At 47.8% G+C, this 22,271-nt stretch overlaps 13 protein-coding genes across 13 annotated transcripts; 6 read left to right on the top strand and 7 right to left on the bottom strand.

Annotated features, from left to right (window-relative positions):
- Positions 1 to 29: 29 nt before the first annotated feature.
- Positions 30 to 622, bottom strand: LHYA1_G004588 (putative HIT-like protein; the record flags this gene model as incomplete). Its single annotated transcript, XM_031149546.1, has 2 exons — positions 30 to 223; positions 310 to 622. Coding segments are annotated over 2 exons (507 nt in total), but the record flags the coding sequence as incomplete, so codon positions are not given.
- Positions 623 to 1,183: 561 nt separating this feature from the next.
- TRM11 (tRNA (guanine(10)-N2)-methyltransferase) lies at positions 1,184 to 2,786 on the bottom strand (the record flags this gene model as incomplete). Its single annotated transcript, XM_031149545.1, has 5 exons — positions 1,184 to 1,244; positions 1,318 to 1,471; positions 1,519 to 1,724; positions 1,775 to 2,625; positions 2,673 to 2,786. 5 exons carry the CDS (start codon positions 2,784 to 2,786, stop codon positions 1,184 to 1,186), a joined length of 1,386 nt encoding a protein of 461 aa, XP_031004572.1.
- Positions 2,787 to 3,033: 247 nt separating this feature from the next.
- On the top strand, positions 3,034 to 4,345 carry LHYA1_G004586 (uncharacterized protein; the record flags this gene model as incomplete). Its single annotated transcript, XM_031149544.1, has 5 exons — positions 3,034 to 3,174; positions 3,224 to 3,407; positions 3,545 to 3,646; positions 3,695 to 3,823; positions 3,867 to 4,345. 5 exons carry the CDS (start codon positions 3,034 to 3,036, stop codon positions 4,343 to 4,345), a joined length of 1,035 nt encoding a protein of 344 aa, XP_031004573.1.
- Positions 4,346 to 4,361: 16 nt separating this feature from the next.
- Positions 4,362 to 5,021, bottom strand: YCR051W (Ankyrin repeat-containing protein; the record flags this gene model as incomplete). Its single annotated transcript, XM_031149543.1, has 1 exon — positions 4,362 to 5,021. One exon carries the CDS (start codon positions 5,019 to 5,021, stop codon positions 4,362 to 4,364), a length of 660 nt encoding a protein of 219 aa, XP_031004570.1.
- Positions 5,022 to 5,587: 566 nt separating this feature from the next.
- On the top strand, positions 5,588 to 8,023 carry trl1 (tRNA ligase; the record flags this gene model as incomplete). Its single annotated transcript, XM_031149542.1, has 1 exon — positions 5,588 to 8,023. The coding sequence occupies one exon, from the start codon at positions 5,588 to 5,590 to the stop codon at positions 8,021 to 8,023; it is 2,436 nt and encodes an 811-aa protein (XP_031004571.1).
- A 1,839-nt stretch (positions 8,024 to 9,862) lies between these two features.
- On the bottom strand, positions 9,863 to 10,253 carry LHYA1_G004583 (uncharacterized protein; the record flags this gene model as incomplete). Its single annotated transcript, XM_031149541.1, has 2 exons — positions 9,863 to 10,197; positions 10,247 to 10,253. The coding sequence occupies 2 exons, from the start codon at positions 10,251 to 10,253 to the stop codon at positions 9,863 to 9,865; spliced, it is 342 nt and encodes a 113-aa protein (XP_031004568.1).
- Positions 10,254 to 10,410: 157 nt separating this feature from the next.
- On the top strand, positions 10,411 to 11,316 carry LHYA1_G004582 (uncharacterized protein; the record flags this gene model as incomplete). Its single annotated transcript, XM_031149540.1, has 2 exons — positions 10,411 to 10,661; positions 10,731 to 11,316. Coding segments are annotated over 2 exons (837 nt in total), but the record flags the coding sequence as incomplete, so codon positions are not given.
- A 20-nt stretch (positions 11,317 to 11,336) lies between these two features.
- Positions 11,337 to 13,128, bottom strand: NAR1 (Cytosolic Fe-S cluster assembly factor; the record flags this gene model as incomplete). The annotated part of the gene is made up of 2 exons (XM_031149539.1): positions 11,337 to 12,965; positions 13,018 to 13,128. 2 exons carry the CDS (start codon positions 13,126 to 13,128, stop codon positions 11,337 to 11,339), a joined length of 1,740 nt encoding a protein of 579 aa, XP_031004566.1.
- A 471-nt stretch (positions 13,129 to 13,599) lies between these two features.
- On the top strand, positions 13,600 to 14,318 carry LHYA1_G004580 (uncharacterized protein; the record flags this gene model as incomplete). The annotated part of the gene is made up of 4 exons (XM_031149538.1): positions 13,600 to 13,605; positions 13,666 to 13,783; positions 13,838 to 13,945; positions 13,996 to 14,318. 4 exons carry the CDS (start codon positions 13,600 to 13,602, stop codon positions 14,316 to 14,318), a joined length of 555 nt encoding a protein of 184 aa, XP_031004567.1.
- A 909-nt stretch (positions 14,319 to 15,227) lies between these two features.
- plr1_1 (Pyridoxal reductase) lies at positions 15,228 to 16,381 on the top strand (the record flags this gene model as incomplete). Its single annotated transcript, XM_031149537.1, has 4 exons — positions 15,228 to 15,279; positions 15,334 to 15,422; positions 15,490 to 15,941; positions 15,988 to 16,381. 4 exons carry the CDS (start codon positions 15,228 to 15,230, stop codon positions 16,379 to 16,381), a joined length of 987 nt encoding a protein of 328 aa, XP_031004594.1.
- Positions 16,382 to 16,897: 516 nt separating this feature from the next.
- On the top strand, positions 16,898 to 18,074 carry iec1 (INO80 complex subunit; the record flags this gene model as incomplete). The annotated part of the gene is made up of 2 exons (XM_031149536.1): positions 16,898 to 17,381; positions 17,431 to 18,074. 2 exons carry the CDS (start codon positions 16,898 to 16,900, stop codon positions 18,072 to 18,074), a joined length of 1,128 nt encoding a protein of 375 aa, XP_031004593.1.
- Positions 18,075 to 18,649: 575 nt separating this feature from the next.
- LHYA1_G004577 (uncharacterized protein) lies at positions 18,650 to 19,237 on the bottom strand (the record flags this gene model as incomplete). The annotated part of the gene is made up of 1 exon (XM_031149535.1): positions 18,650 to 19,237. One exon carries the CDS (start codon positions 19,235 to 19,237, stop codon positions 18,650 to 18,652), a length of 588 nt encoding a protein of 195 aa, XP_031004588.1.
- Positions 19,238 to 19,911: 674 nt separating this feature from the next.
- SAH1 (Adenosylhomocysteinase) lies at positions 19,912 to 21,565 on the bottom strand (the record flags this gene model as incomplete). Its single annotated transcript, XM_031149534.1, has 5 exons — positions 19,912 to 20,360; positions 20,407 to 21,018; positions 21,072 to 21,102; positions 21,251 to 21,481; positions 21,539 to 21,565. 5 exons carry the CDS (start codon positions 21,563 to 21,565, stop codon positions 19,912 to 19,914), a joined length of 1,350 nt encoding a protein of 449 aa, XP_031004587.1.
- Positions 21,566 to 22,271: the final 706 nt, after the last annotated feature.

Genomic DNA, 22,271 nt, shown 5'->3' with positions numbered 1-22,271 from the left:
ACATATAAACAAAGCCCGACTCCAACAAATCATAACTTCCACTCTTCCCTCCCTAACGCAACCCTCAACTTCCCCGCCATGTCCGCTGCCTCATCATCATCCAACTCACTCCTCTGCCCACGCCCAAACATAGTAAAGCTTCGATTCCGCAACTCGGGCGTGAGAGCAGGGCGGGGTATGATGTGAAAATGTACGTGCGGGACGACTTGCGCAGCAGCTGCTCCTATTATACCTCTTCCATTAGCCTGTACCCTCCCACCAAATAGTCCCTTAACTTCTTCTACGATGGCGTATGCTGGGAGAACGAACCATTGTTCTGCACGACGTTCCAATCCTCCACACCAGTAATCTTCATCAAGACCCTACTAATCCTCCTCACCCAAACCCCTAGCTCCGCTGCTTCCTCCTCACTTACATCGCTGAGCTTCTGGTAGTGTTTCCTCGTCGTTACTAGTATATGACCGGGCGCGAGGGGCATTATATCGAGGAATGCCATGCAGAGGGGTGTAGATAAAACGACGAACGCGGAGGGGGAGACGAGTTCGGCATTTGAGGATGGGGTGGAAGAAGGTGGGTAGTGCGTGGCTATGTTGCAGAAGGGGCAGTCGGACATTTTGGCAGCCTGTTGAGGAGCAAGCAGTGGGTGTTATTGCTTGGGGCGCATATTTGGGGTTGTTGTACGGATGTGAAGGGCAAGGTCAAAGTGTCGGGATCTGGTCTGGGAAGCTGATTTAGCGAACCGAGGTCGAAATTTAAAGGGACCCCCTATTCTAGCGATGAATAGAACAGAAATATCGAGAAACAGAATCTAGGTCCAACAAAGTTTATATTGTCTGATAACTAGCTTTACGTCGATGAGAAGACACCTTTTATTTTGTTGTTAAACCATGAGGTCTAAGCTACTATGTATATCCAACAAAGAGCACTAGGACGCTCTGCAGCGCAAAATCCTCTGAAATTTGTCGCTATGATGATTCGATACGCTGACTACAATACTTTGGCATTTTCAATAAGCTTTGCCGGACTGAGAAGTGTTGTGAATGGCGGACTGTGCGAAGGACTTTGTCGCAAATCAGCCCGCACCACCACTGCTATAAAGGGCTCATACTGCGCTCCTGAAAATTGTAAGTCCACGCATTCAAGTAGCCCGAATGATGGCTGGCAGGTCCACTAGCAAGTGTACCTAGTCGAAGACTTCATAATCTGGACGTAATGCCGCCAAGCTAGTAGATAATTTTCCGCTGCTGGACAAGATCACGTTGTATATATTGAGTTCGGGGTGGGGTTTCAAGCAGCGACCGGCCAGCCTTACCTTACCTAAATGCCGCTTTGAAGCCTTGAAAGTACCCTTTCCTAAATGGATTGAGGTCATCTGCATTGACTCCAGTTTCCTTTGTCCTCTGCTCTCGGGCCACTCCTGCCACAACTTCGGAGTCTGGAATTCTTCTATATGTTATAAGTCGCCTCGACCCTTAAGAACTGTTAGCGTATAGCCCAGTAGGTAATATATATCCTTACATCTGTTAAATTCTTGAGTACAAACACTCGTGATTTGGAGGCACGGGTGTATCGGGATTTGGATCTCTTGGTCTAGATCATTCGAAGTTGGCATCCAAAATGATAATCGGCCGCCATCCACAAGGGAAAGGGTTGCGAAGTCTAGAATATCATCGAGCATAGCGAGGAAACTGTATGGTTTCTTCGGGGGAATGAAACTCTCTTCTCTAAGGTGTTGTTAGTATTTGCAATCTCGTAGGTGTTCGGAAGAACTAACGTATGATGAGCTTTGCCATCCCTGAATATTGGCTCCTTTCCCTTCGTCGGATCCCTACAGCCTAAGACTTTCAGACCTTCCCGTACACCATACGGTGGATCACAAACAATTCCATCAAACAACTTTGCTGCTCTCAACGGAGTGTTCGTAAGATCGGCCACAAAGCTATCTCCAAACTGATTCGTGAGTCCATACTGAATGAAATTCGCCACAAGGTCGGGCTTCCCCTTTCCCTTACCCCGAATACTTCGTCCGTCTATATCACTGCCGAAAGCGAGTGCACCAAAATGCGCGCAAGCAACTGGGAAGCTGCCGGAACCAACAAACGGATCATAGAAAAGCTTTCCCGGGGCGGCAAGGGTTATATTGGCCGTGATCAGAGCAAGTTCTGCGTCCATAGAAGTAGTACAGATGTACTTACGCTTCTTCAAATCATACTTTCCAATAATTTCCCTTTCACTTCCACCAAGATACCGTCCTAGGTGCACAGCCTGCGGCTGGTGAACTCCTAAAGCAGCAGCATCAAATTGGAACTCTTCCGAGATGCAAAAATCTTGCTCTGCACCCTTCATTTTGATTGGTCCGTCAAAGCCTAGAAATCGAAATTCCTCGATTAGCTTTCGTTGCTCGGTCGTGGACCGGGAGCCTTGGAAAGAGTCGACAGAGAATTTGAATGAGCAAGTCTTGTAGAGTGGCCATACATGCTGTGAGAGACCTCGAACGTTGTCGTGCAGATCTAAATAGTTTGAACCACTGCCCCATACTTCGTAGATGGCTTTGGCGAGGATGCTGCGTTTGACGAGTCTCCTGGCTGCATCTTCTGAAGGCAACTTGACAAAGCAGAAGGGTGACTGGGTCTGGTAAGTGGTGGTTTGTGTAAATTGGTAATGGGACTTACGCTTGGGCTGTATGAGAGGACTTCTAGGTGGATTCCCTCGAGGACTGCTAGGGCTTCAATTTCCGCGAGACGAAAGGTCTCGTGGACCTGGGTGAATCTGATCATGTAATCCATGATGAATTGATTTTCTTCGTAGGCTTGTATATGGATTTTGACGCCTGGAAATTATTTGAGGCTCTTTTGTTTTCTTGTCGTTCTAAAGTGCGAATGAGTGAGTCCGTCCCGCCCTCAACTAGCGCCTCCGCCTCCAATTCAATCCCTGTCGTTCAAGCTAGCACGCGTTCGACCAGCTTCAACCTCAATATCAAATTTCACCCTTCCTTGTCCTACCGTACGCTCGGGAACTGCAATTATTCTCAAAATGCTGGGCTTACCAGAAGGAACGAAGAACGATCCCAAATGCTACGTCACACACGGTGTAATGGGCCATCTGGATCCGAAACAGCCTCCAGTGAAGAGAAAGCCGTTTGCAGCCATCCTGAAATACGACTTTGTGCAAAAGGTATTTCAGAGGCATTGTTATTTACGTCAACTACTAACTCGTATTTCAGGTTGAATTTATCCTTCCAGAGGAGGTTTATGAGATTATGAAGAAGGAGGTTTTGGATCAATTGCCAAAATCCGTGTACAGCAGAGTCATCTTGCCATTGAAAGCGCTGTTGGAAGGAGAGTTCTTCAACGAGTATATCAAAAAAGGCAAGCGAAGTTCAACTGTTTCCGCACATGGTTTACTGAGTATGTATTTTGACTTTATCTACAGGAAACATCTTGATGCTCTCGGAAGGCACGCTGGGCGTTGATGATACGTACTCGCTGAGAGAGGGTAGTTCTCACGCAGTGAGCTCGCGAAGAAAGCACTAACTTTATACCAGGAATCTTAACTCTACACCTGGATAAAGAGAGTTACGAGCGGGCCGGCATAGTTGGAAAACCTGATGGAGTGAAAGGAAAACGCGGGACAAAACCCAGATGGGGTAAGCTATTTTGTTCATTTATGATGGCATATTACTGATTCTTCATAGTCGTCGAAATTAATCTACGTCTTCCCTCGATGCTTCGTGGCAAAAAAGGGTTCGACAGGATTGTCTATGCTTTCAAAAATGTCCTTACAAAACCCGTCACGTGGCTATTTCATGATTTGGGTACTGCAGGTATGAGTTCTCAGACTTGTCTGTTTCATGCTAACTTTTCAAGCTGTCACACCTGATCCTCTCGACCCCTATTTTCCAGTTGAAAAGATTGTGTCCCCAAGCCTTCTCCAAGACATTAAAGTCATTCAGCCTTCTCTTGAACCACCTAAAGAGGTAGATCCTACATATGGCGCCGATTTCGAAGACTACGCCATCGAGCTACAGGAATGGTTGGCTCTGGTTCTACTTGAAAGTCCTCGAATTGGTCCAGACGACAAGATAGATCCATTCCTCTCCCGATATGCACCGCCAGGAGATTCCCAAACATGCACCAAGCTCGTTAAATTGACATGGCAAGGTTTCCTAGCTCCCACATGGGCACACCAAGCGTTCGTGCAAATTCTACTTGCTGCTCCTCAGGAAGCGTGGTTTGCGTATTGTGTTGGAGGTTTTGGTGAGGGGATATCGGGTGAGAACAAGAACTGTACTGTACTGAGACTTCCCAATGCTCCGAAGGAATACATTTTTTGGGAAGTTGTGTAGAAAATTGACGTTTCCATTATTCAGTCCGGCTTCGCACGTTTCTGTCATCGCCCACTTGACCCCGCAGTGCTTCTTCGATAAGAACTCTCAACTCCCTTTGCCCCTCCTCCCCTTGAAAATCTTCTCGTGATGCCAACTCCTCTATTCTTCGTCGGAACTCGGGGTCTGCAACTTCTCCGGCTTCTTCTGGAGCCATTGCTCCAATGTTAACCTGTACACCTTCTGGCAATGGAGGGGGATATGCGCCGTTCGTTGTAGGTTCCTGGACACCGTTCACCTCCGTCATTCCAGCTTCCAGCTCCCTCATCCGCAAATATACTGCCACCTGTGGAAAATCCCCCTCTTCGGCGATCTTCTCCCTTGGCGTCTGCCCCTCACTTCCTCTTATCGTGATACTCGCATGTAGCTCCTCCACCAAGACCTTCGCACAGTCCGTAGTCTCTGTCACGAACAAGGCTGTATCTCCGTCCTCATCCTTCAGGTCAACGTCGACATGGAATTCATTTACGAGTGCTCGAAGCAGTTCCAAGTGATTGTATGAAGCTGCTGCATGCATGAGAGAGTATCCATGCTCGTCTTGAGAGGATGCGATGGCGGGGTCATTTCGCAGCAGAGTGAGAAGCTGCGAGGGATTGTCGGCGGCCAGCAGGAATGGATTGGATTGAGGAGTTGCCATTGCCAGCCAGATGCAGTAGTGCAGTTTCGTAGACAATTAAGTAGGGATGGTACGAGTAGTCAGTATGCAAACCAGTATCAAGTCATAAAATCCGCAAGGCTCGGTTTTTCAAGCGCAAGGCTGAGTTTTTCAAGCGAAAGGCTTTCTTTTACTGTTTGCCGAAAAGAGTCACGCCTGCGCCACAACAACATCTTGCCTTTCCTTCCTCTTTCCCCTTGTCAATTTCAACAATTCTTCGGTCCATTTGAGCAAGACTGGTTTGTTAGAAGGTCTGACTCACACTGTTAGATCCTAGAGAACCTATCATAAGGCAAGGTACCTTATACTGCTGTACTGTACCACGTGACGTGAGCAAGCTGTTCAGGTCGACCCTTCTCATTCCTTTAACGCTCGACTAGACTATAAAAGAGCTGAATCACCAGAGATTCTTTTGGATGTTTGCTCTCAAACACCATCCTACAGAACTCTTCTCATCGCTGGAAATCTTCTACACCGCCTGTCGCCGCATTTCTACAGCTACTGTCCCTCAAGCAACTGTTACTCCCAGCTTTCGTCGAACCGCAATCATGGCGGCTACCAACGTCCCTTACGCGCCTCAGGACATCCAAGAAGTGCAAAGTCTGCTTCATAACCTCGAAGACAACACTAAGAAAGGCGTTCCCAAAAGCAAAAAGACATTTTCCTGCAAGAAGACGGAATTCAATGTTGATCACTCGCCAGCAAACCTCGCTGTTCACTCATGGCGATTTCAAGATTGGGACTATAAGCGTAATGATCTCCCTACTTACGCCCGTGGTCTATTTACGGGGAAAAACGAGAAGGGTCAACCAGAGATATCCATTCGGGGTTATGATAAGTTCTTCAATACTGGGGAAGTCAACGAGACGCATTGGAGAAATATCGAAAACAACACCAAAGGCCCCTATGAACTGAGTTTAAAGGAGAATGGCTGCATTGTATTCCTTAGTGGATTGCATGATGGTACTCTTCTGGTGTGCAGCAAGCACTCTACAGGTGCAAGGGGCGACACTGCTCTTAGTCATGCAGAAGCTGCCGATCGATGGGTCGACAGGCAGCTTGCCTCTCTTGGCAAGACGCGAAAACAGCTAGCGAGGGAGTTGCGGAAGAGAAATGCTACAGCCGTGGCGGAGCTCTGTGATGATGATTTTGAAGAGCACATCTTGGCCTATGGCAAGGATGTCGCCGGACTGTATCTTCACGGCATCAACATAAACATTCCCGAGTTCATGACATATCCGGGTCCCCAAATCCAAGCCTTTGCTGATGAGTGGGGATTTCGAAAGACTGACTTCCTTGTTATCGACGATGTCCAAGAAATGAAGAAGTTCCTGGATGGAGTGGCAGAGACTGGTCATTACAACGGCCGAGATGTTGAGGGGTTCGTTATTCGATGCAAAACACGCGCTACCAAATCCGATCGTTACATAGACTGGTTCTTCAAGTACAAGTTTGAAGAACCATATTTAATGTATCGTCAATGGCGTGAGTGTACGAAGAACCTCATCTCTGGAAAGCCACCTCGATTTAGGAAGCATGTTAAAATTACCGAGGAGTACTTACTTTTTGCTCGTAGGAAGCTTGCTGAGAACTCTAAGATGGCCAAAGAGTACGAACAAAATCATGGCATCATTCAGTTACGGGACGATTTCTTGAAGGAGAAGAATCTAAAGGGCTCCGACATCATCCGACAGGAATATGCTGCGACTGGAGGGGCTGCTGAGGACATCTCCAAGGGTGTCATATTGGTCCCAATTGCCACATTAGGGGTTGGAAAGACAACCATTGCGATCGCACTCTCGCATCTCTTCGGTTGGGGTCACGTCCAAAATGACAACATCCAGGGCAAAGGCCGTCCACCCCGGTTTACCAAAGAGATTCTGGGCCAGTTGGAGGAACTCCCTGTCGTTTTTGCCGATCGGAACAATGCTCAAAGACATGAGAGAAAGCAACTGCTTGACGATGTTCATATGTCACATCTTCACGTACGACTTGTTGCTCTAAACTTTGTGCATACCCCAGAGACTCTTGCGAAGATCCGGGAGGTTATTCAAAGTAGAGTTCTTAGTCGTGGTGACAATCATCAAACCATCCAAGCAGCTGCGGACCCAGATAAAGTTATTGGAATTATGGAAGGATTCATCCACCGCTTTGAGGAACTAAATCCTTATGCGGCGCCCGATGACGGGTTCGATACTGTCATCGACCTCGATCCAACCTTGAGCTCGCGGATGAACCTGGAAACTGTGATCAGCCAACTCCACACCACCTACCCCAGGCTGTTCTTCGAAGATATGCCAACAAGCGAGGATCTCGACGAAGCTATCAAGATAGCTATGAGCGATTACAAGCCAGAAATTCGGCATGAGGTTGGTCCCAAGGGCGGCTTCAAGCGACCAAATAAGAAAGGACAGCAGGCAATCCCCCGCGAGAAGCAACAGCCAAAGGTGGCCAAGAAGCCCCGCCCATTGGAATATGTCTCCGTTGCATTACCAAAGAAGGATATTCTCGATAGTCTTGAGAACGCCTTTGCCTCCATCTCGACCAACAAGGGTAAATTCTTTCGACAACTTCAAGAAACCCGTCGTGTCCAGCCCGAATTTCACGTTACACTGATCCACCGTGCATCTTCCAAGTCTCACCCGGATGTCTGGCAGAAGTATAGTGACATGAATACGCTACTCGATGGTTGGGACAACAAGCTAGGTGATTGCCAGATCATGTTGGAAAAGATTGTTTGGGATGACCGAATCATGGCCATTGTGGCGCGCATCGTCGACCCTGGTTGGGATTGTGTCAATGCGGTTGCTCATATCACTGTCGGCACCCGTGGAGAAGACGTCAAGCCCAAGGAGAGTAATGACCTTCTCGCAAGGTGGCTCGAAAATGGGAGCGGCGATTCAACTGGCATTGGTGAAGTCTCCATTGAGGATCGACCTGTAGTTGACGGCACCGTCAAGGCTGTCATGTCCAGAATGAGATAACAAGATCTTCAGCGGCAGTGATAGAATAACTCAAAACATGCAAAATCGATTTTGCCTAGCTATAAGATGCATTCTATGAAGTCAGATGGTGCTTGACCGAAATGCCTTACGCTCAGAAATACCAATGGATACCATAACTTCATCTTCTCTTTAACTGTGCCACATCAAGCTTCATATAGCCCGCTCCCGTGATCATCCTTCTTTCGCAAAGTTGCACTCCAAAACCTCTTTTCACCCCTCATTACCTTTGATTTTTATGACCAACAAATAAATAACTCGGCTAGTAGCCCAATTTTCTTTTCCCTTGTACGATTTAATATCAAAAGTCGTGACACCACACTCGCTCCTTCCTCTCGTAATTCATGACAGCTTGCTCGCTATGGAATTTGGGAGTACTATACGAGCTAGAATCTGACCGTGACGGCATTGGATATTGTGGAGTCCGTGAAATCAAAGCTAAAAGCAATCTCGATCAACTGTCCTACAGTCTTAAACTTTATATTATTTAGATGTGAAAAATGGCTTGATTAAACCTGTTGATTCATGTGCGGAAATGCCTTCACGTAGGAGCAGCGCCGTACTATATTCAAACATGTATGCATTCTCTGTCGCCAGCGTTTTGGGTCCCTCTCGAAGAGTTTCATCGTCTATGATTATCTAGGCATAATTCACACAGAGTCTAGGTGAGCGCTGAGTTTAGGTGCAGTCTTTGAAACGGGTAAGATCTATTTCATCCATCTCTTCTTTGCTTAAGGATAATAGATTATTTTTTATGCGTATAAGTAGAGCGCTTAGTACCAGCTTTTCTTGTCTGTGATGCCCCTAGGTAAGTATCATTTTATAGCAAGTACTCAAGGATAGATTGACTCAAGATGTGGTGTGCATTTTACCCTCAGTATTATAGACCTGCGGCTTCTACTAATATCAATTAAGTGTTTCGAGAGCTCACCCTTGGAATTAATATTTAGAATAAAAGAGTAATATATGCGTGAGACTTGCTTCCTGATTCGGAGGTGCAGGCGAAAGGAGGTTGACAAGCCATAGTAGGCTATCATCATCCCGATATTCTCGCAAAAGATGGAGAAAGTTGAGAGAGGGGTCAGGTGCTCTTAAATTTATAAGCTGCTATTATTGTCATTTATAGCGTAACTACTGCTAAAAAAAAACTTTAAAAAGAGCATATACACTGCCTATGTATGTTCAGAGACGTGATACCCTTAGGAGGCCGATAACCAATTTTGACATTAACGAGTTACCCCCTGGACCTCCTAGATATTTCTGAACCTCTCACAGGTGCCTATAACTTCCTAGGGATCGTCTAGAATAATGATGCATTTTAGGATTTCGATACCTGGTTCTCAGGACTAAGTATTCAATTTAGTCCGAAGCTGACTTCAGCTAGAAAAGCGCCATTGTTATAATGTATCAATTAAAGTAAAGAGTAAAGCAAAGAAGACTAGAGTAGAAAAGGCAGATATCCCAAAACTTTAGAATCACCACTGGAACGTATTTGGACACTATGATGCTACGAGACCCAAGGCCTTGTTACCCTTCGAAACTCTTCGAGGTTACGTCTAAGCTTTGGTAGATCGCGTGTTATAGTAGTTCGTTCATTCATCATCATGCCCGTTCGTAGACAATGCCGTCGTAGTGTTTGGTCCAGGCTAGCAGTAGCAAATGGCAAAGCATTCCCATGTATCTTCCAGTACGAACCCAAACTCCCCTTGAATGCTCCTAAAATCCCCAATAAACTCCATTTGCCAGTTCAAGTCAGAACGCCCCGCCCACCTAGACTCATCCCATCAGAACATCACCGTACTTGGCTACAAAGACCCAAAGTCAGCCTTGCTCCTCATCTCTTGACCATTTCACCCCCCCGCCAGGAAATCGAGAAAACTCACCATGATCCCAATCCTTATCAACCACGCTCATCATAGCACGATCGTACTCCTCGTTAAACTTCTTGGTATTCCAACTCGAGCCCGGAGCACCGCTGCTCTTCTCTGCGCCATTTGCTTTACTGCTTTGCGAATGCTGGGGGGATTGGAATTTCTGGGAGGAAGTCGTCTGGACGGGGGAGTCGGGTGCGTCGGCCATGGTCGCGTCGGAGTATTCTGAGATGTGTTGAGAGGTGGGTAAGATGCTGGAGAGGGTGGGCTTTTGGGTGTTGGATGCTGGGGTTGTTAGATGCAGGTTCTGGGCGAATTGGAAGGGGAAGCTTACAAGACATATTGCTTGAGTCTTGATAATATTCACCGAGGTCTTGACAAGTTGTCGTAATTTGTAGTTGGGTGTGGATACTTAAAGTATGGCACAATGTATCGAGTCCAAGTCCAAGGGACTCTGCGAGTCTGCCTGATCTAGCAAGCTTCCCCACATTCACAGCAGGCACGCCGCTTCACTCAGCGACCCAATCCCACCCCCTCCCCTCCAACACCACAAAATTCCAACACACCACACGCCATAAAATGAGTAAAAAAGCAGCAGTTCCAGATGCCTGGGACGACGATTGGGAAGCTATAGCCGACAAAGCAGACGAAACTGCAGCAGTGGAAGCGCAGGAAGAGACCATCAAGGTATCGAAGGCGGAACGCCTGGCCAGACATGCGGAGACAAATAAGAAGATTTGGGATTCTGCGTATGTACACTACACAACTAGATCCTAAGTATACTACATAGATACTGATAATTGATTTGTAAACTATAGCGAAGAGCCCGAAACCTTCCACTTTCTCGCTGCTAAGGAGGACAAAGTGCCCCTGCGCACAGAATTCAAACCCCAGCTCAAAGTCCTGTCGCGCAAGCCCGCTCCGAAAGTAGTACAGAGACTGGATCCGATTACGGGATTGGCAAAGTTGACGGTTGAGGATGAGGATGATGAGGAAGTAGAGAGCAAGGATAAGCCTACCGCAGAGGAATTGAGGATTAAGGCGCAAAGGGAGCGGGAGGAGAAGCAGAGGAGGTATGATGAGGCTAGAGCTAGGATTTTAGGAACGCCATCGGGGGCTTCAAGTCCGGGGACCACTACCCCAGAAGGAGGTAGAGGGAAGAGTCGTGGCCGGGGAGGTGGTGCGGATAATAGAAGGCCAAACAGCCAGGGAGGGCCGAAAGAATTGTTCGATCCGAATTACACGCCAAAGTCAGGGGGAGTCAACATTCAGAAACGGAATGGGGAGGCCTCTTCCCGGTCTGGGGCTTCTACGCCTAGGGACGACGATCAGATCATTCGCACGCCGAAGGGACCGGATGGGAATGGAAAGGGCTTTGCGAAAAGGGGTGGGAAGAAGACTTGATTCTTTCTTTCTACCTACGATTACCAACCTCCTCCGATCTTTCCGGCGATCTCTATTACACGCTCGGTATCTCCAGCGCTCTTCCCTACGTCGCTGACTACCTCGCGATAAGTCGTGTACGCCAACCGCTCCAAATCTATACCCGTGGTGGTTGCCCAGTGCGATAGGGTATTTTTAATATACGACGGGGATATTCCCTCTACCATATCGTTATGGTCTTCCATGATGGTGTCCTCTTCAGTACTGTCCTCTCCGGAGAAGTACGCCTCATCCACCTGAGCAAGCCACACTTTCTGCTCCTGAGGTCCTGGTTTCATATTCGAAGCTTCACGGCCGCTTATTACTGGGTCGTCGACCTTTATCTGCCCTCCGCCATTCGTGCACCCTCCTGGACATGCCATGACTTCCACATATGAATAGTCTGGTCCACCTGGCTTGCCTCCAGGCTTTCTAGCACTCCCAAATGGTTTTCCTCCAGGCATACGGGATGGTTTAGCTGGCTTCAGCCGCCGGACTAGATTCTGAATATTTCGGAATCCATAGTATCGTGCCGCTTTCATGAGAGTCTCTCCTGTTGCCGAGGTAACTGTGTATTCTAATACATCGGCGTTTCTTCCGCGTGCTGTTTGGACAGAAGCGCCTTCGCACTGAGATGCGAAATATTGGAGGATATAGTAAAGGTTGCCTCCAGAAGAGCCAGCTGCTGGAGTGTTGTTCTTCCGACGTCGAGCTGGGAACAAGAACGGATCTAGTTTTGGTTCTGGGAACGGTATCCGTGAGACGGGTGTTCGAGGAAGCTTAGCAAAATCGACTCGTCTCGAATCGGCGAGCATTAGAAGTTCTTTGCTTGTAATAACACAATCCACATCTCTGACTCCCCGAGTCCCAGTACCCTCCCAAACAGCGTCTGTTAGTTCTTCCCGACTAGCTTCCAGCTTTTTATCAAAACATGGCATGATCGCCACATGCCAGATCCTGTCTGGCGAAATGCCAAGCTTTCTACTCAGTGTTGTTTTTAACAAAGTGCCCATAAGTGCCTGTGGTGATTTCAACCGTGACAGATGTGGCAGTACATGCGGATGCGTCTTCTCTGCATAGCATATCCACCCTGGACACGATGAGGTGAGTATGGGTTTCGTAGGCTGCTTCGTGGCAACCCCATTCTCAGTCCCTTTCCCTTCAAGCATAGAATTCATAACTTCGTCTGCGCCGAGCACTAAACATGCCTCGCGCGCAACATTCGTATCTACTACCCATTGAAACCCGTTCCTATACACAGCCCGGTTTTTAATTCCCTTTGGCCCACTCAGCAACTGCTCAATCATGTTCCCCGCCTCTTGCTCTGTAACTTTATACGTAGCTGCGATACTAGCCCTCGACTGCGGGCTTACACTCGCTACATATATTCGTCCTCCACTCTCTAGATTCTCGACTTCTATCCCCGACCCAGCGATATTGCCACGCAAACGCAGCGACGGGCCTGAATCCAGTTCCTGCACAACTTCGGCATGTGATTGCATAGAGACGAGCACTGCTTCTGCTGATGTCACACAGCCAGAGCAGGCGAGGCAATCGGTGAGAGATATTTGGGCGGGAGGGAGGTCGGAGGCGGGTAAGGGCTCAGTGTTGAAGGATACTTCGTAGGGATCCTGGGGTTTGTCAGTTGGGATGATTTTCAAAGGAAGTGAACTGGGGACACACATCTGACTTTGAAGGGGCTTTTGCGGCCGGGAGGGTTTCGACGGGCTTGATACATGCTACTCCTGGTGAGATGAAGTCGTTGAGATCATCTGCGGAGAGGATGGCGGACATGTTGCTGCTTGGTGGCGACGCGCCGCGCCGCTTTCTGCAAAGATTATGTTTCTCCTTTTCCTTTGAATTGTTCTCTTTGAATGAAGCCAGAGGTATATGGTAAAAGATGTCGTTGCGGAGATGTTTGCAATTTGTATGCAAGAAAAAAAGAGATGGAGCAGAGCCCCTCTTGATATCTAATCAGCCACTTCCGATTGCGCTCTCCATACAAACTTCGCAGGGATTGCCCTTGCAGGAAGCCTACCTCCGTACACCCCGCGCTACTTTGCTCCGTACTTTACTGGTAAGAATGCAAGGATATCCTGATGACGTAGGGGTTGTATCGGACGAAAGCTTTTCCTTTTCTAGTGGTAGTGGTACAAGTACCTGATGGCTTATTTATATCCAAAGGGAGCTTGCTTGCTTTATACTCTTTCTTCCTTCCCAAACATTTACTTTGACTCTCAATAACAAAACGACAGTTTCTTCAAGATGGATGTATGTTATCAGCATTGAAATCCCAGCATGGTATGGCTCACCAACTGACATCTATCTCAGGTCTACTACGCCTACACATATGCAACAGCTGGGTGGTTGACCCTTCAAGCTGCCCCTCTTGTCATAACTCCCACAATCATTATCACTCTCCTCTCCCCTGATGTCCGTGAACCAACAGGTTAGTTGGCCTCCATGCCATCCAATTCCCATCAAGCTCTAACATCAGTTCAAGTACTCGAAGAATACTTCTCCCGCTCCCTCGGAATGACGCTGTTTACGCTAGGAATAATGATCATCCTCCTCACTGGTTCCGTCCCATTGACCTCTTCATTCTCCGACAGTTCGTTAATCTACCCCTCTCTTTAATTCATCTACTAACAACGCTCCTAGCAACCTCTGCTGGAGTAACAACCGCCGAATCTGACCCAAAAGCACCCTATGCCGTCCCGACCTTGACAATCTCCCTCCTCTACCACAGCGCCGCTGCCTTTTTCACGTACGCACGGTATAACACTTCCGGTCAAACTTCATTCGCCCTCGGTGCCATTGTTTATGCAGCACTGGCTAGTGTAGGGTTGTGGTGTGTTTTGTTTGCCAGTAGTGGAGGAAGGATTAGTAGGAAAACAGGCGCGGATAAGAGGACGAGTGGTTTTCCTTTCAGCAACAAGGAGAGTGCGTCGGCGAAGAAGAAGCAGATGGGCAAAGCTATCTGAACGGTTAAACCAGGGGGGTATGTGAGAAGCTCTGGCGAGATATTGTAAGATAGTATGAAAACAAGAAATGCATTCCTTTTCATGCTGATCTACCCGTTTCTAAAGGTAATTTACCTGTTTCTGGGATGTGACACTAGGAGATGTTGTGTTTTTGAACTTCTTCAGAACGCGTCACTGTTTTATGAAGACTTTCCAGAGCTGAAAAGGTTCTGTGACAGAAGCGTAAAAGAGAGAGAGAAAGCACACCCTGAAGATATGAAGGCTATAGCGAGATTTTCGTTTCGCAAAAGAAGGGATGCTGGGAAGGGTGATGAGCGTGGAAATGAACCTTAGCAGTCGATGAAAGACCTGGGATGTGTACTCGGATTAGTTGAAACTGGCGTGTCTCATGCTGCACAACGTCAAAGGAGACACGAATGGATGAAAGGATTGTGGAATAACGTGAGAGCTTTGGGGATCAAATGTGAAGGATGATCTAATCGTAAGGGGAGACTGGTTAAGGTACAGTAGGCAAAGACGAGGAAATGACCTGAGGGAGGCGTTTTCTCGTAAACATGCGTAGACTTCAAGATATGTAAGAACCTTCCTTTTTGAATAAATAAACACTGCGAGGGAGAAGTTGAATCCGTACTGTAGTCTGGTTTCGAACACATAAACAAGGTAGATGACGGAGATAACGTCGTGGTTTGCTAATTCCGCGGGCCAAGAATAACTTTCCCTCTTAAGTCCTGTTAAACTCCTAGTGTGAACTGTCAATTCTAGGGCTCTTCGATTTCAAAGTATAAGAGGAGAAAGGTGAGCCAGGTTTCCTAATGAAGTTTGGGTTGACATTCCTGCACCCTAGAACTATCTATCCACTTTTGAAGAAATAACAATCCGATCCCAATTTTACAAACAATCTCAAACGATATGCCTCAACTCTTGGGAAATGATGTTGGTTCTACAGGCTACGGCCTCATGGGTGAGCTTCTCAGGTCACAATATTGTCTTCCTGGGTGCTGATGCTCTATCAAAGGCCTCACGTGGCGCGCAAATCCCCAACCCATTGAAGAGTCATTCAAAGCCATGAAAGCTTCCATAGAAGTCGGAAACATCTTTTGGAATGTAAGTCATGGCCATATGCCTCAATTCTACTAATATGGGTTATCTAATGCTCATTCGGATCTGGTAGGCGGGCGAATTCTACGGCACGCCCGAGTACAATTCGCTTCACCTACTCAACAAGTACTTCTCCAAGTACCCTGAAGACGCCTCTAAAGTTGTACTCTCAGTCAAAGGGGCCTTGAAACATATGCACCCCGATGGCTCTCCCGAGAATATCAAGCGATCCGTGGAGAACTGTCTGAAGCTTCTAGACGGCAAGAAGAGCATTGACATTTTTGAGCCTGCGAGAGTGGACAAGAATACACCTATTGAGACTACGCTGAAAGCACTGGAGGAATATGTCAAAGCAGGGAAGATTGGGGGTATTGCTCTATCTGAAGTCTCTGCTGCTACGATTAAAAGGGCTGTCAAGGTCACGAAGATCGTAGCTGTTGAGGTTGAGCTTTCGCTCTGGAGTTTGGATATTCTAAATAATGGTGTTGCGGCTGCATGCGCAGAGCATAATATTCTTGTTGTTGCGTATGTACATTGCCACCTCCTCTATGACCGGACTGACAATAGAAAGATACTCACCGATTGGCCGTGGTTTCTTGACTGGAGAGTTCCAGAAGCTTGAGGATATTCCCGAGGACTCTTTCTTAAGGACATCACCTAAATGCCATCCCGAGAACTTTGAAAACAACATAGACCTAGTCCGGAAGTTGCAAGATATAGCATCTAAGAAAGGTTGTACGCCAGCACAACTTGCAATCAGTTGGGTGCGACACTTGTCCAAGAAGAACGGCAACCCAGAGATTATTCCTATTCCCGGTGCCACGAACCCCGAGCGAGTTCGTGAGAACGCAAAGGATGTTGGATTAAGTAGCAGTGAATCGGAGGCTATTGATTCGATCTTGAAGAGCTTCACGGTCCAAGGTGGTCGGTATGGAGGTCCTGGGGCTGCATACACAGAGGGCTGAGACGTTAGCTATGCTCTTCAGTAATCAATAAGCATCTTGGGAGAATTGAAATAGTGCTCAGGGAATGTGTAACGTATAAGAAGTCGACATTGGCCGAAGCCATCCGAATTGCAGAACTCTTTTTTGTATTCATCATAGCACGGGAGTGGAAATGTTGTGGGATACGAATTAAGGTACATACCATGGTGTCTGTAGCTCCCCATTGCGTTGTTGTGAATACAATCGAGGAGCATAGTAAAGTGAACTAAAGGATAATACATGATGTATTTTATGCGACATTGAAACACATGTTGGTGTTGAGCAAAGGTTATTGAAGCAGTGCATTCTGAAATTATTTTTCAGCGAAATTTATACCCGTGAAAGAGGTCCGTGCACATCGCGATACCTTCGTAGGAGTATCTTTCGGAAGCCAGCTTGACAGCCCGACTGTACATGATGCTGCCGCTCCTGCATACAAAACTACCAGATACAAGTGGATTCAATTGATTTATATCAAATATAAAAAGGCGGTTCATTATGGCAGACGAATCTCCCGTGGGGTCTCCCCTTTCCGACCTCTCCTCAGACGCCTTTGAAGGCGAAGGCGAAGAAGAACATGAGCAACTCGCCGAAGCTCACATGCCTCCCGCAAAACGTCAGAAACTGGGAGACGCCTCCTTGAGGGGCACTCCTGCCTCGCATCCCGTCGAGGGTTCCATTTCCTCAGATACCGACGGCGAAATCCCCCAGTCTCCAGTCCATGGAGTCCCGCTCCCAGATGACGATATACATGAGCAAGTGACGGTTTGCGCCTGGGATGGTTGCGACGCAGGCGATATGAATGATATGGATAGGCTGGTAGAGCACATCCATAATGAGCATATTGAGACGAGGCAGAAGAAGTATACCTGTGAATGGGGGGACTGTACGAGGAAGAGTCTCCCGCATGCGAGTGGTTATGCTTTGAAGGCGCATATGAGAAGCCATACGAGAGAGAAGCCCTTCTATTGCGCATTACCTGGTAATTCCACCTGCAGTTCCGTATATGGCCGACTACTAATATTCTACAGAATGTGATAGAGCCTTCACGCGTTCAGATGCCCTAGCAAAGCACATGCGAACTGTCCACGAAACTGAAGCTCTCCGCCCCTCTGACCCAGTCCCCAAGTACCTAAATCCACAACACAACAAATCCCGTCTAAAACTCCTAGTCAAGAAAGACCATGGCACAGCAGCAGCAGAAGCAGCACCTATACCAGTTACAAACGGCACTACGAACGGCAGCCCGCATCACTTTGTTGGATGGACTTCTTCGTACCCTCTTGAGCTAGGTTTTACACCAGACGAAGAAGAACGAGGCGCCGAGCAGCTATTCCAGTTATTGCGCCGACAAATTCATTGGGCACAGGAAGAAACCGTAGCACTGAAGGAGCAAACCGAAGCTTACGAGCAACTACGACGGAAAGAGTGGGCGGAGAAGGAGGTCTTGCTAGACCAAGTCATCAACAACGAATATAGTTACCATGAGCGAAGGCAAAGAGTTCTAGCAAGCGCGGCTAAGATTCCGACGGCGGATGAATTTCGAGCTGCGGCTGCTCAAGCGGCGTATTCCCCTACCAGAGAAGCTGTGCCGCAAAGTCCGGTTCCATTGAACGGGCAGGCTCTAGAGGACGCGGAGGCGGCCACGGCGTTGGCCTCTATGTCTAATGTTTAATGGAAAGGGGAAAGGATTTATTTATTGTATGGGAAGCGAAAAGGGGCTGGAGTTACTAGGCGTTGCTTACGTGTACAGTACAATACCAGAGACAGGATGACTTAGGGCTGGAGCGCTTCTATGGGCAATATATCGTGGCTTGATTCCAATGACTTGCCTTACGCTTTTGATTAACTTTTATACCTTCGAAAGTGACAACCCGTTTTCGCACTGTCCTCCGGAGTAGCGGACATGGAATAGTAAGCCCGAAACTCCTTCGAAACATTTCTAATATTTGCCTATACTTGTACAAATGTATGGTACATAATCTAATAGCGAGGATCAACACAATTTCCATGCCCACCCACTGATTTTTAGATAGCTCGACGATTTGTCAATTACCCCTTTTAGAAATAAGCGGTAAGCCTTAATTCACATAAAGCTACCAAAAGAGGCACGAGTCAGAATTACAAAGTAAGCTACAGTTCACTAACATCACACAACAACTACAACAAATACACACAACGCATTCCACGAAAACCCATCCCGCCATCAGCCAAAAGTAAATCCACCCGCGCCTTTTTTTCCCTTCCCCCTCACACACTCCCCAACTTTCCCCCCTTCCCCTTCTCCACAAAAACCACATCCCCAGGCTGCACATACCCATCTCTCACCACAACCCCCATAACGCCCACCTTCTGCTTCCTGCTCCCCCTCTCTCTCTCCCTCAACCCCGTCGGCCACTCCGCCGCCCTTTTCCTCGGCTCCCGGGTCCCCGTAATCCTTACAACCGCATGGCCGTCGTGGTCCCCGAAATGCAGCAGCGTGTGCAGCGGCAGCGAGGTCAGGTCGAGGTTAGACGTTGTGATGTTTTCGCCGAGCGAGCCCGGGGAGAGGGGCGTGGAGGCGGAGAGCGTGGTGAGGAGGGAGGAGTCGAGGAGGGAGACTCTAGATAGGGGAAGGGAGTGATTAGTGAGGTGAGATGGGATGGGATGAGATGCGTTGAGGAATGAAGGGGGATTAGGAACGAAACGCGACGGAACGCACTGGCGCGGGTTAGAGGAGGGAGTGGGTGAGCAGTGGACGTCGGATTGTACTCCTTGGTTTGTGAGGAGGTAGATGTAGGAGGTGGGGGATTTTGCGAGGGAGTGTGTTGTGGAGAGGCCGACGGATAAGACAGACATGCTTGCTTGCTGCCGGATAAGATTAGAACTGTGTACTTGTCTACGCTCAAGCTCACTTTTGAGGGATAGCAGCTTGGACGAGGAAGACCCATAAGTAAGGGCTTCAAGGTGCGGGGTTACTTTCACTCCCAGAACAAATATCATCCCAACTCGAGCCACGTCTTCACACCATTTACCAGATTGCCAATCAAGGCGTAGGAAACAACTGCATGATTATGCATAGCTCTGCGTATCTGGAACGGCTAGCAAAGGCCAACGATGTCGTGGCGCTCATGTGTTGTACATGTGATGGCAATTGCTGCATGACCTGACCTATCTCCACCGGCCAATGACAGGAGACAATTTGATGGAGAGGGAATATCAATTACAATACCTCGAATAACAGAATTCACAAGTAGAAGACCAGCAAAATATTCTACACCCTATTGAGTGTATTCTCTAAGAACAAAACCTGTTCTATCTGTCTACTTGACCGTTGTTGAAGATCTAGCCAAGTAACGCCATTCGCTGAAATGAAACCCCATCCCATTGTTGAAAAACTTTTTCCAGAGTAACCGCTCTAGTATATGCCGTTGAAGGACAAATGCTTTACCCCAAAACATCATGCCATCATTATTCGTGTTGAAGGTATATCCACCAAAACAAAGGGAATTTTAGAAATCAGAAAACAAAATCTAGTATCTGTACATGTCGCTCTTGTAGGGACCCGCAACCTCAAGGCCAAGGTATTCGGCTTGCGTTGGGGTCAGCTTGGTAAGCTCAGCGTTGACATGAGCCAAGTGAAGCTTAGCAACGGTCTCATCCAAGATCTTGGGTAGAACGTAGACACCAACATCGAGCTTCTGGGTCTTGCCGAACTCGATGTACTTCTTGCCGAAAGCAGCATCCTCAGATTTAAACAACAAGATTTGGGCAAGAACTTGGTTGGTGAACGAGCACGACATGACGAATGAGGAGTGACCTGTGGCACAACCCAAGTTGACAAGACGACCCTCGGCGAGGAGGATGATGTGGCGGCCAGATGCCATGAGGAATCGGTCGACTTGGGGCTTGATGTTTTGTACGCTTTTGGCGTTTTTCTTCAACCACGCAACGTCAATCTCAATATCGAAGTGACCAATGTCTGGGAAGTCAGCGAGGTGAAAGTAATGATTAACCAAGAAACTTACTGCAGACAATAGCATCATTGGGCATCTTCTCAAAGTGGGAGCCAACCAAGATGTCTCTGCATCCAGTGGTAGTAACGAAGATTTGTCCCTCGCTAGCAGCCTTGTCCATGGTCAAGACCTGGTATCCGGAGACAGCAGCCTGGAGAGCGTTGATGGGGTCGACCTCGGTAACGATGACACGAGCACCCATTCCGTGAAGAGCCATAGCACATCCCTTTCCGACATCACCGAAACCGGCAACAACAGCGACCTTACCAGCAATCATGACATCGGTGGCACGCTTGATACCATCAATCAACGATTCACGGCAACCGTACAAGTTGTCGAACTTGGACTTGGTGACAGAGTCATTGACATTGACGGCGGGAACAAGAAGGGTCTTGTTTTTCAACATCTTGTACAAGTGGTGAACACCAGTGGTGGTCTCCTCGGATACACCATAACATCCCTTCAACATCTCTGGGTATTTGTTGTGGACAAGAGCAGTGAGATCACCACCGTCATCGAGGATCAAGTTCAGACCCTTGCCATCCTTGAATGCAACAAGTTGTTGCTCCAAACACCATTGGTATTCCTCCTCAGTCTCACCCTTCCATGCGAAGACGGGGACACCTATTATCATCAGCCGCGAATTTACCAAAAGAGGATTGTGGCTTTTGACTTACCAGCAGCGGCAATGGCGGCAGCAGCATGATCCTATCCAGTGAGTTAGCATATTACAAAATGAAGTGCTTAGAAAGAGTCGCGGAGCTTGGGAGCTGCATTGGAAGCCGGCCCACGAGCTTATGGAACAGCTCTTAGGCTTCTAGCTCCCCTCAACGAATTTGTATGAGAGTAAGCCTACCTGAGTAGAGAAAATATTGCAAGATGACCAGGTAACCTCAGCCCCGAGGAATGTAAGGGTTTCGATGAGGACAGCAGTTTGGATGGTCATGTGTAAACATCCAGCAATGCGGGCTCCCTTGAGCGGTTGGTCGGCAGCATATTTCTCGCGGGTAGCGACAAGGCCGGGCATTTCATTTTCAGCGAGCTCAATTTCCTTGCGGCCAAAGGCAGCAAGAGAAAGGTCAGCGACCTGGAGGGAGTAATCGTTAGTATTGGATCAAGATACGTGGGAGGGATATGCACGCACCTTGAACTTTGATGCGGGAGCAGACATGTTGGAGGTGTGAAGGATTTAGTTGCGGTGAGGGGTTATCGATCTGGAGATTGCCTGGACAAGGGACTGTGTTGGAGAGGGAATGTTAGCCAAAGTGCGGTACGTTATCAATTGAAATAACAATGGTTTACATACTCTGAGGCTTTGATAGTGGTGGGGATGGTATGAGGAGGTATGAGGAGGAAGGAGGATGAGGAAGGAAGAGGGGAGGAAAGATGTCTGAAAATGTGGGAGCCCTCGATCTCTGTACACTAGGCCACGATAGGTAAGGACAGGCTTTGGGACCCCTGAAAACGCGAGGGGCAGGATTGATTTGAAGAAAAAGGAAAACAACAATGTTGGTGCAAGAACATCGGCATCCGAACTTCGGAGTGCGATAGTAACGTTGTTATATACTTTTACTTGAATAATACCCCATCACGAGTAGTACTTTGATTCCTGTTAGTATTGCTGCAAGTTGTCTATCTACCATACCCAGGCATCACCAGGTGAGGGGTCAAACCGCCCTTGAAGGCTGGGCACTGAAACTCCGAAAATCCTACTTGTACGGTACCTCGTACAACTCCTCAGTCCAAGAAGGATGAAACAAATCGAACACGAAACAATGTCATAGTACTTCCGAGGGTTTTCATAGTTCATAAGCTTTATCTAGCACTAGTTTTGTTTTGGTCATATCAACCATTTATACATATGCCCCTCTGAACGC

The sequence above is a fragment of the Lachnellula hyalina genome (genome assembly GCF_007821495.1).
Source record: "Lachnellula hyalina strain CBS 185.66 chromosome Unknown contig00085, whole genome shotgun sequence".
Taxonomy (NCBI): domain Eukaryota; kingdom Fungi; phylum Ascomycota; class Leotiomycetes; order Helotiales; family Lachnaceae; genus Lachnellula; species Lachnellula hyalina.
Note: the sequence above shows the minus strand (reverse complement) of the source record. Positions and strands in the feature narration are given on the sequence as shown.